The 12,090-nt window shown below is 34.4% G+C and overlaps 2 protein-coding genes across 2 annotated transcripts in view; one reads left to right on the top strand and one right to left on the bottom strand.

Moving 5' to 3' along the window:
* LOC140157386 (thyrostimulin alpha-2 subunit-like) overlaps positions 1 to 12,090 on the top strand; it is a 167,385-nt gene that overhangs the window by 80,561 nt on the left and 74,734 nt on the right. The gene's annotated exons all lie outside the window — the stretch shown is intronic.
* The window catches only part of LOC140157532 (glycoprotein hormone beta-5-like), an 86,854-nt gene continuing 83,105 nt past the window's right edge, over positions 8,342 to 12,090 (bottom strand). The window contains exon 4 of the mRNA XM_072180791.1: positions 8,342 to 9,021. Within this exon, the coding sequence (XP_072036892.1) occupies positions 8,803 to 9,021 (219 nt within the window). The 3' untranslated portion in view covers positions 8,342 to 8,802. The remainder of the gene's footprint in view (positions 9,022 to 12,090) is intronic.

Genomic DNA, 12,090 nt, shown 5'->3' with positions numbered 1-12,090 from the left:
AACACTCAATATTTGTATACTATTTCGTATGCTTTACATTGTTGTTAGAGACATGTCTAAATTGAGTGCTTTACACATCTTAAATATCATTAGAGAATGAATTTGGAGAAAACCTTCTGATAATTACAAACACTTGCTGAGCAGCAAGACATTCCCTCTAAGCTTTTAATCCGATAAGCTGATTATCTATTTGTTTTCATGAATTGGAAGACATTCTTTGATGTATTACTGAGCTCAATCATCTGAAATTACTGGAGCGTGGACCACCCAGGCTGGTGGCTCAGCATAGTATTTTATTAACAGAATGTTTTCTCCAAATTCGTTTCCTAATGTAAAGATATTTTGCTCCACCACGCCGTTTTTCCCCCAATGAAATCGGACATTCCTAAGCAAAGATATATTCGTAAGTTATTGTATTATAAAATTGGAAACTGAGATATCGGCCTTTAAAATATAATTGACAATGTTGAGAGTAGGATTGACCTTGAAAATGTCTGACAAAATACAAGATGTCAGTTATATTCCGGTCTGAAATTATCAGACAATATTTTAAACATTATTCACATCACAAATTTGCAACAAACCCAAATTGTGAAAAAATCACCCGGGCACATTTTTTGCTATTTCTCCGTTTAAGGGATCTAAAATGAGCGTTTATTGCGTTTCGACAGTATTTTTTGTGGGACATGAGAGCACCTCAGACCTATCGAATTGCATTCTAAATACGAAGCATGTCTTTCTGATATCAAATAATTTTCATTTTTTGAAAATCACAATATAATACAAATTTTATAACAAATTATAAAAATTTAATATTTTTCAAATTTTTGTACTCGAAGTAAATTATATAAATCTATTGATATATTCTTAAAGTGTATGTAGCAGGGAGGAAAAGCCGACGGTCAATTGAAAATTTTGACCTTTCATATTGAAGATATGGATTTTTTCCCAAAAAGACCTTATTTTTTTTTTGAGTTTTGGGGAAAAAAAATCCATATCTTCAATACGAAAGGTCAAAATTTTAAATTGATCGTCGGCTTTTCATCCCATCTACATACACTTTAAGTATAAATATTCAGATTTATAAAGTTTACTTCAAGTACTGTTAAATATCAAAAATATCAATTTTTAATGATTTGCCATAAAATGTGTATTAAATTGCAATTTCAAAAATCAAAATTATTTGATATCAAATGACATTCTTCGTATTCAGAATGCAATTCGATATGTCTGATGTGCTCTAATGTCCCAAAATAAATACTGTCCAAACGTTCATACCCCACCCCTTAAGATCCTGCCAAAAGTGTCTTCTTTCGATATACCACGTCATATATATCCCCACCAAAACTTGTAGCCAGTTAGAGCAAAAAGTTTGAGTCTCCAGTGTTTTGGGTGCCAATAAGTTATTGAGTAGCTCAATAGATAAAACTATTGAAGACACAATACTTACAGTGTATGTTTTAACAAAACCACTATGCGATGTTTCTCCTTGGTTTATATATGTGGGAACAAAATTGAATTAAATTTTGGTATATTTTAATCATATATATTATTGTGTCAATAAGTAATAATGAATGATTTCTGGGGCAAGCAGGGTTATAACAACAACTGGAAGGAGCTACATTGTTATTTTAAGAGAACTAAGTTGAAATGGATACTTGTGTCTTCTATGTTAGATTATCATAAACGTACAAATTATGCTCAGACAAATGATAAAAAGAAACTTTTTATAGCCATTGAAGATAGCCATTTCATTGTATAAATATTTTGATTGATATCCGAACCTCTGCGATGGAAACCCAGCATACTCTCCCGACGAAATGTCTTTCCGCAGTAACAATTGTTGAATTTTTAGTAAATAATACTAACTTGAAACCTATTTATTTACTTCAATATCATTATGATACCTTCAGTTTTAATCAACTTTTCAACATCAAAACATTGCTGGAAAATAACGAAACAAACTTTCTTATGATCTAATGAAAAACCTGTACAAAATCCCCATAGGAAAAGTGGCGACGCTGTGCTTAATTAGCTAATTATGACGTCAGTCCTTGACGACCACCATAACAACAGATGACGCCCGGGGTATTGGCACTCTTTTTTAAAACATGTGATGCATAACAAATGATCAAGGTTATGAATTGTGATACTAGAGAAATAAAGGTATCCCCCGATTACAACGGATTAGTAATTGTTATGCGATTATGTTAATTGCCATGATCCAAAAGAGATAACATCCAGCCTCACTACAGGGATTTCCTATCTAGCAGCGCATTATAGTTTTATTTCGACTTCCAAAATTGTTCAGTTTTAACATCAGATCAGGCTCAAAATGCCAAAAATTACCGATCACCAGAAGGGAATGATAGAAGCATATCATAGTGAAGGGAAATCAAACCGTGAAATTGTAAGATTATTGAATATTGACAAGGGATCTTTTCGATATTTTGGTTATAGTGGGTGCGGTAAGACATTTCGTCGGGAGAGTACATGTACGTCATCGTCAATCAATGCGCACATCTGTTTTAAAAGTTCCTCAGCAGTCAGTTTGGTTTCGCTCCTTTTTGGTGGAAGAAGATTTCAGGAGGAAGTAGAAACTAGATTTATGTGCCCTAAATTTCCTTGGTTATGCTATTATTGATATATATGAATATGTGAGGCGCTTTAAACAAAATCGATACATGTGGTAAATGGAAAATCAGCTCATGTAATAGGTGGGACTCTTTACTGTCTTCTTAGAAAAATAGATCGTACTATTTATAACTTCACATCTGATAAGTTTTTACACAAAATTTTTTTTAAAATCAACTCAAAGAGAAATGTTTCCTTTGAGTTCAAGGACGATATTTCTAATAAATGGGTTTAAAGCGGACATTTCTTAATTCAAAATCTAAAGATTGTATAATTTATTAGTGAACTACAGCATGACATACCTCTAACTCAAAATACCCTAAACTTTATAATCATTCATGCGTGGATGTGATAATATCGAGCCCAATAAACGCTGTCATTTCATTTGTGTATGACATGATTATATTTCATTTGGAAATATACATTTTTTCATTGTTTTTATTGCTTCAATAGAAAAAACAATGTTACATACGACAGCATTTTAATGATATTTTGTGCTGATCCTATTAACATCCTTATTGTGAATTAATAGATCGTTAACACTCATTACTTCGTTCATTGACACAACGACTCTTCGTTCAATGTCAAGTAACAGATTGTTGATTCTGGAAGGCTGCATTCAGATAAGGTTAATTCTTCTACTTAATAATTAAGACAAATGAGATCTTGCCACAAAGTTTTTGGGGTCAATAATTAAAGGTTTTTACATTTACATTTAGTAGTATGTTTGTGGTGTCATTTGCATAAGAATGTTTAAAAATTCTTATGTATATGAACAGAAAAACACGTCATTTGATTGATTTCAACACATCTCCATTGCAAGAGCAGGAATGGATGAAGGGAATGAAAACAGCTTATTGATGGCTATTACGTATTATTGGAATATCTGTTATGACCTTCGATAACATGCGAGGGCGCAATGTTTCAATTTTCTTGAAACTCATGTTGCCCTTCACAAATCAAACAAATCATCAAAACATTTCAATGTTTTCTAAAGTTTGATATGTCAAATTGTGCTAAATTTCTATAATTTTTCGAAATGTAGAATGCTGCAACAAATTTAAATATTTCCTGGAACGTACGCTTTCCATTCCTTCTGATTTCGATAGAGAAATAAGTTTTAAATGTTCTGACCCAACACAGTTTTTAGTGACTTTGGTTTGAGAGTTGTTTTTAGGTAATTTTGGGTCGCCGATTTCAAATATAGCATTAGTTTTTGCATATCACGTCAAATTTTCACTCTATGACTATAAATCATGTAGATACAAGATTCCATGTGTTTCAGAGCTCCATTATGTGGTGCAAAGCATCATGGGAAGGTATGATTGTCTGCTATTTTAAAAGCTTAAAAGCTGTATTTATCAGTCATCATGTATCATGTACAATATTTTAAGACAAACATGAAAAAGGCAAAAAGTATAACTCATCCTGTCCTTGCTTATTAAACATATGTGTTCTAAATAGTAATTCATGAAATTTCACCATTTGTCATAGAAAAAAACTTGACCTGATAGGGAAAAACTGATGCCATATTTGAAATCAGCGACCCCAAATTAGTTAAAAACAACTCTTAAATCCAAGTCACCAGAAAAAAAGTTAAATTTTGTTGGCCAGGGTTATATAGTTCCTTTCTCATCGATCAACACAAGCCACAGTTGTAACTGTGCTGGGATTCGTACCAGCATGGAAGAAAGAGATAAGAAGGAACCACAACGAACGCATTCACTTTGTCCACTCCCTTTACCGACATTTAATTGACATTGTTATTCATGAGGATTTACTTCGATCAATACCCCCGCGTTAAATAGGTGATTGGTATTGTACTCCATGCATTTGCATGTCTTCTGGAGCGTGTCTGGAGGATGATCTTCCGTGCAAGCACCCTATAGGATTTTCTCTGGTGATGTGATCATCGGTCATTGATGGCCTACATCTCTTTCTTCCATTTTGCCCAATTTTCCCTAACTTTGATGACTTTTTTCTCAGAGTTGGCAGTCGTTGGCACTGAAACGAGTTAGCTAGTTACGATTATATACATATAAGCTTTTAAATTAAACAGGTTTCATGTACCGGACTCAACCGGAACATTGTAATGTGCATTATTTAAGAACATTTTACATCTATTTTTCATCGAAAAAGTCACCAAACTCAGCAAAAAAACGGCCGATTTTGATGACCTTTTCGATGTTTTAAAGTACATTTTCTACACAACACCGTCAAGAAAACAGTTTGACTGTAGATCCTAAAACAAAGCTACTATACATGTTTAAAGAATCAGTGAAATTCCAGAATCTTACTTCCGGGTAACGTTTGTTTGTTCGTGGATGGGTTTGTTATAGTTTTTTCCAGTAATGATTTCGCCAAGCATCGATCGCGGTAAATGGATCATACATGAAAGGAAGTACCATTGATAGCTTTTCTTTTCATGCGTCAATAGATAAAACTTGGCCGATCGAAGTCGTTGTGGTTCCTTCTTATCTCTTTCTTCCATGGTACCAGGGTCTATCGATCAAAGTATTATACGTGCTTACTCAACTGAGGATAATTTATAAACCAGCAACTCGTATTTATACGATCCTGGTAACATCAGCTTACGCTCTGGTAGTTCTGATCTTGGGCGGCCAGGCTGCAAAGTGAGCAACCCTGTGCTGAGTGTAGCCGAGTGTGATTGGTCATTTGACTAATTTCTATAAAACCATAGTCCGACGAGTAGGACCTGTTTTTTTTCTTAGTTACCAACTATACTCTCCATGCTCTGATCGCTCAAGAAAGATTAACCACAAAAATCCACTAACCGCCCCTCCCGATTGGGCGGCGCGGTTACTGGACTTTCTCGATTCGTCTTTCTTGCGCCATGTGAGATAGTGATCACAGTGTGAAATGAGTATAGTCTGGTAACTTAGAAAAAAAAGGTCCTACTCGTCGGACTATAAAACCACTGAACTGTTAAACTATGCAAGGTTTATCATATAATAAGTTTCTTATGCTTCAACTAAAACAAACTATCACTGACTCTTTAGGCCTGAATCTAGAATGCTTTTTGAAGTATGGCGTTCACAAAAGAAGAGGGCTTACTTTGATTTGGGCAATCTTTTGTATGCTTTCTCAGTTGACAAATGATTACCCAAATCAAAGTACGCCCTCTCGTGCCCGCCATACTTCAAAAAGGCTTATTTTGGTTCTATCTTGTAAATGACCGTCGATGCTTGGCCGATCCCTATTACTTATGAAATATCTATATCTTAGTATGTAATGTATTATGCAATACAATTAGGCAGCATCGATGATCGATCGCAACATTGAACCAATTTGGATGTGGTGCCTTACTTTATACTACTTATTATTCCTTTTATGTTATGTTCTCGAAATCGCCTTTTTTAACTAAAATTTATCAAATGTTCGTTTATTTACTCCCACTGCCTTCATACCCAAGGTATTTTGAATAGAAATGGCCATTCAAATATAAAAATAGAGGCTAATGCCTGCCAATACTCTGGGGTGTTTCTTTATACTTACTAGTTTATTATCCACTTTAAATTGTGGTTTTGACACAACTTGTTTGCGTGCACACCCCAACAAGTTTGACAAACAGTACAATTGTATAATCGAGAGTTTATACATTAGTAATGATATAAATAATTGTGTGCTATAATTTATTTATATAAAATCATTATATACGATTAAGCATCATTAATTTGATCTCGTGCGCTAGTTTGTAATGTTTGAATGTTTCCATGTTCCAGTGTATGATGCGTAGGCCTCTTCCCTTGTTTGCATGATTATATTAGGCCGGCGGGTAAGCATCATTAATTGATCTCGTACACTGGTATGTAATGTGTTGTTTGTACTGTTTACCCCGCATGACTGCTCATATCCATAAGTACCAGACTTGAGTCCTGTTTATCAGGGACAGTCTGTGTAGCTCAGTGGTAAGAGCGCTCGCCCGACAAGCGAGAGGTCTGGGGTTCGAGTCCCCGCACAGGCAGGTATGTCCGGAGTTTTTACTCTGGTATATCTGCCTATGCATGTAATGTTTCCATTTGTAAATTCATGTTTAATTGTGCTAGTGTGCGATGCGTAATTCTTCTTTCCCCTGTACATTGATATATTAAGAATACGATTAAGCATCATTAATTTGATCTCGTGCGCTAGTTTGTAATGTTTGAATGTTTCCATGTTCCAGTGTATGATGCGTAGGCCTCTTCCCTTGTTTATATAAAATCGTCAAACACAGTATCAACATTTGGAAACGTGTGCACTCACTCTGGCGCGCGCACTTTTCACCGTAACATCAATGCGTAATTACCACGCTTTTTTGTATTGCAAGATAAGTCAATATCATATGAACTTTAAATATAATTGTATTATTTAATCGGCGGCCATGTTGGAAACATTTCTTGGAAACATGCTAGAAACCAAATTTTTTTAAATGAAAGATAATAAGCAAACTTAAATGTTGGAGTTAGATTTTTGATAAAACATTCCATTTTCTTAGGAAAAAGTAAAATCAAATTATATTATAGATGGCGCTATTTAGTGCAAAAATCCATGTTTTTCATTATATTTGATTTTTCTTTCATTAGAAAATGGAATATTTTATCAAAAATCTACATTAGCTCCAACATTTCTAAAGCCTTTGATATACATTTGTAGTGTACATGTTCGAATAATCTTAGAGATACAACCTCTGTGAATAATGCAGAACAGTTAAAACTTATTTACGGATGATATGAAAGACGTATATCATGGGATGATATATTGCGCACAACCGCCCCCCCCCCGGTGCAAACGCCACTCACTGACGCTTATACATGTTAAATCTAAGTCTTCTAATAATAGTAAGGAGAAATCATAGTAACGATGCATTATTATTGTTATTATTATTATTGATGCTGTTGTTATTACGAATGTACGCACGACACTAATAGGACGTCAACTGACTCAGTATTGAATAATTAGTATGCCTAAATTAAATTACGTAAATGAACGCTTGGTAAACGTACAAATATTTAATCCCTTTCCAGATATATATATATATATCTTCTTCATAAAAATAACACAAGACGTATGTACGGATAACAGTTTTAGAATCATCTGTTTGACTTAATGTTGGTTTCAAATTAAATATACAATATAAACATCCGGCCTGTATATTTATTAAGCTGTATCTTAAACCGCGGTCTTAAACTCGTAACTTTTTGTTCTTTCCCCATTATAAGTTGCGTATGACTAGCATTTTCTTATTGAGAAGTCAAAAATGACAGGTGGCCAGTGGGCACCCTTGAGTAATTATAAAATATGAGGACAGAGATTATACAGAAGCCAAAACTCAAAATTTCTCCGATTTGGTTCAAAGCTATACCAAAATATTGCTCAGATCACAATGATTCAGACAAATATATAGCTCGACCTACCTACGACCAATCAGTTTGGGCTCAACATGTGTCAAACACAAGAAATTTATCTGATTTTGATTTTAAAAAATTGTCTCAAAATGTTTCTCTTGTCATATAAAAAGAATAGTGTTCAATGTGTAGAACATTTCGATACCTAGGCAACGCGGGAAAATACATCGACATCATTTGGACTCAACGGGCATAACTATTTTTGTTGCGTTACCATGGTAAGGAAACATTGTAGGTGACATTTTTAAACCATTTTCATCAAACTTATTTTCTTTATTTGACCCCCAAATTTCAACCTTTGACCTTTGCGCCAATAACTCAATAAGTTTGAGACTTGACCTCTGTGTAAAAGTAATTTCTCGAATTGCTCTAGGGTACCTATTGGGCACCCATTATATTCTTATTCAATACACCTCAGATATCAATATTAAAGTAAAACATGATGTAATGAAAGACAGAGATAAAAAAGACTAGTTCACGTCTGAAATTCTGACAACTTGACAGAAAATGCGGTACTGCGCAGGTCAGCAACCAATCACGGTGCGCCTTTGCCCTGATGTCAGACACGGTTTGGTCTTTTTATCTCTGTCTTTCATTATAGTCATATCCACCTTTACACTCACAAGCAAGTTCTACCCAACTATCGACATCTAGGATGTAAAGAGTAGTATCCGATTCACACAGCTATAAAACAAGCTCACCTGTTTGTAGAATTATGTCTCTATTTCATTACCATTTTTACAAAAATACATGAAAAATACATTCATTTTTCTGTGGTTGCCAAATAAAAATCCGGCCTATAACTATATTCTGTTTGGCTCGCTGACATTGTCCTGCAAGAGCAAGTCAAGGCGCTTAGATATGAATAAGAAGGCTCTACTCCAGGGTCGCAGTCAGGTAATTCTACCGTCGTGACTTTGTAAGTGGCAAAGGTACACACTGGATGCTCTGGTTTCACAAACGGCGGTACTAGCTCGGGTACCTGGAAAATTGAAAAAGGAGATTATTAAATCGCTGTATGCTCTAATTGTCATTTACAATTCAATAGGACATTGACTGCATGTTAGAGCTAAAGTTACGAGTATCATTGCATCATCGTATAGGCAGAATCTCTTGCTTTTTCCGATAACACATATCATTTATACGCCAGAAAAGGATTTAATATTGTATTTATTACGCAAATAAACAATGTCCATGCCCCACTGTCTGCAACTATCGGGAACTAACCTTTTGCTATGCTAAATAGCTTTCCGAATTTTACGAAGGTCGTGCTTTACATGCATCGGTGAACATCAAAAGAGAAGCTATGCTGTTCTCCGTGTTTAAAAAAATGACACGTAATTTCTGGCGCACTTGTGTATATTATGTATGTAATATTTATGACCGATAGAGAAACTAAATCTGAAAACTTGAAAGGTCCATTGTCAAACAAAATAGGAAGAGTGTGCTATACTATATGAGAGAGACAGATAATACAGATACTACAACTGTCGGTTGAGTGAAGGAGAGAGAGGCAAAGAAACAGACTGAGAAATAAAATTAAGTCTAGCTTTACAGAAATATTTCCGCCTCTTTCTAATGAATGCCAGAGAAAACACATCTTATGAATATTAATATATATAAAGTTCTATTTCAACAGACGTTGAACATGTCAAGAGCGATTGACGCAAGATTGTTTTGCTTCCTGCATTCCTTTTTTGTTTAATCATTTGTTAATGATGAACAAACAGAGTGAAACACATTTCTTGCTACAGAAACCGATACCTCGATCAGATTATTGATATTTTGATATGCATCTATAATTACGTCGTACGTTATACAACTTGATAAATTAATAAAATGCGACAGGCGATATTATTAAATGGGTAATGTTGTATATGTATTCACTATTTTTAAACTTTGTATATAATTGTGTCTCATAAACAATGATAAATATTTATATAACCCAGAAAATATATTTTTATAGGTCTTACTGCAATGTTGATAAGTATTGTCAAATCATTATTGAAATGTGGTACTCCCAACGATACCAGGCACATAATATAAGCTCAGAAAGCTGCCAGATACTAGGCTGGTTCTATGTGGGAAATATATGCTTATCTAAGCGTCAAGCGGCAAGTTCGTGTAAAAGCTGGCAACCAAATTGGTCAATTCGGGTATGCTGAATTCAAATATTTTGCCTGCCAAACTATATTTGAACCTCATGACCCTAAAAGGGAATCCAAAACCCCACACAGGATCATTTAAGGGGTGAAAATTAAACATACTACAAATTCACTAAAATGTGCGAGTATGACACATAGTTATAAGTTATGAGGCTCAACAAGTTCGAGGCCAATAGAGGGGAAACATTAAAGTTGCTGCTAATTTCGCAATTCAAACATTGTTGCAAACTGTTAAATGGATCCGGAAAAAGAACAGTTTTACTATCTGCGATGTGAAGTTTAGAAGATAGGTGATAAATAAATAAATACATACAAATACTATTGAATCCTATTTGATGTTAGCAACTATTTTAAACTGTTGCGAGTTGGTAGTTCAAAGCATCTTGCGAATGGTAGTGAGCTTTGGCAAATATTGCATTGATCATTTCATATCGATTGTAAAGAAGAATTCAAATATCACAGATATACTTTTCTACGTCCTGTGCTTCTTGAGTTATGTTGTAAAGAAGGCTGAAACAACAACACTTTAATAAAACGTACATAACTCATTAACAACAATAAATCAAACAAGTTTTTGAGTATATGATTTGTAGAATGAAAAACTTCAAAGTATTATTTTTCAATAATATATTGATTTGGACAATGAAAATCAATGTTTTCCTGCTTCGACCAACAATACCTCGTCTACCCTTAATACTATCTTTTTATTCTTTGCTGTGTGACGTAATAACTAGACATCGCAGATAGTGCAAGCACTAAAATCATCTGAAATTACTAAGCTAGACGAACATTTTTCCCTCGATTATTACGAAAATTGGAGCAACTTTGACTTTTGACCCATACACAATTACAAGTAAATTCAACCTTTTGTGCCCCATAACTTCTTAACTTTAAGTCGTACGCGCACAAACTTTGCATTTCAGGGATCCGTGGGGCCAGCTAAATAACCCGTGAGAGTCACGGTCTCAAATTCAGCATACCTATTTTAATAAAAATAAGCTGATTGACCGCAAACTTGGAACGCTTTTTTTCCAATAAATTTAACAAGTACATACGCGTACCTAAGCTACCACGATTTAAGAAATAAAGGGTAATGCATTATACTTTACACGCAAATAATGTGTCCGAGGCAGTAAAAACGTAAAAACGTCAGGCGCATATTTCTATTCTATTACCACAAAATAGTGCGATTTAAAGAGAAAATATCACTTTTTTTCAAGTATTTGAAGTTGTTTACCTCAATGTAGGGCGCCTACGCGTAGCCAAAGCGTAAGTGATAGCGAGTAATGCAGAATTATTGAACGCGTAACCAAGCGTAATGTTTTGCGTAGAATGTGTAACGGTGCTTATATACTGCATCGCGCTTTGCTGTGGGCTGTGATGCGAGAAGAACATAAAGTTCGTTGCCCTGGCCACTTAATTGCTAATTAATTGTCTTACACGTGATGCGTTTCAACAAATCACTGTGCGTAATTTTGAATATTGGGTCGTGGAGGTAATAGAATTGATATTATTGAACTGTAAATGTATTTATTATTTTCATTCTATTTTAAAGGTATCGCTCAGTTCTCTGAAATATTACAATTTCAAATCAATTGAGGCCACAAACCTGGGGCTGCGGAAACAAGTTTAAAAACGTCTGTTTAAAAGATATTTATTCTCAATGTCAAAAAGGAATAAAGCAATAAATAAAAAACATTATGTTTCAGATTTTATTTCATGAGATCTAAAGTATTACTTAATATTTCTTCAGATTTGGCACTGAGTTGCACCTTTTGCAAAATGAAACTTGTTTTGATAAAGCTCAATTTCGAGTTCTTATGATGTTACGACAATAATAAACTTCTTTGGATAGCATTTCATACCTTCAGTTTAAGAATTTATTT

This window comes from Amphiura filiformis, chromosome 1 (assembly GCF_039555335.1).
Source record: "Amphiura filiformis chromosome 1, Afil_fr2py, whole genome shotgun sequence".
NCBI classification, from domain to species: Eukaryota; Metazoa; Echinodermata; class Ophiuroidea; order Amphilepidida; family Amphiuridae; genus Amphiura; species Amphiura filiformis.
Note: the sequence above shows the minus strand (reverse complement) of the source record. Positions and strands in the feature narration are given on the sequence as shown.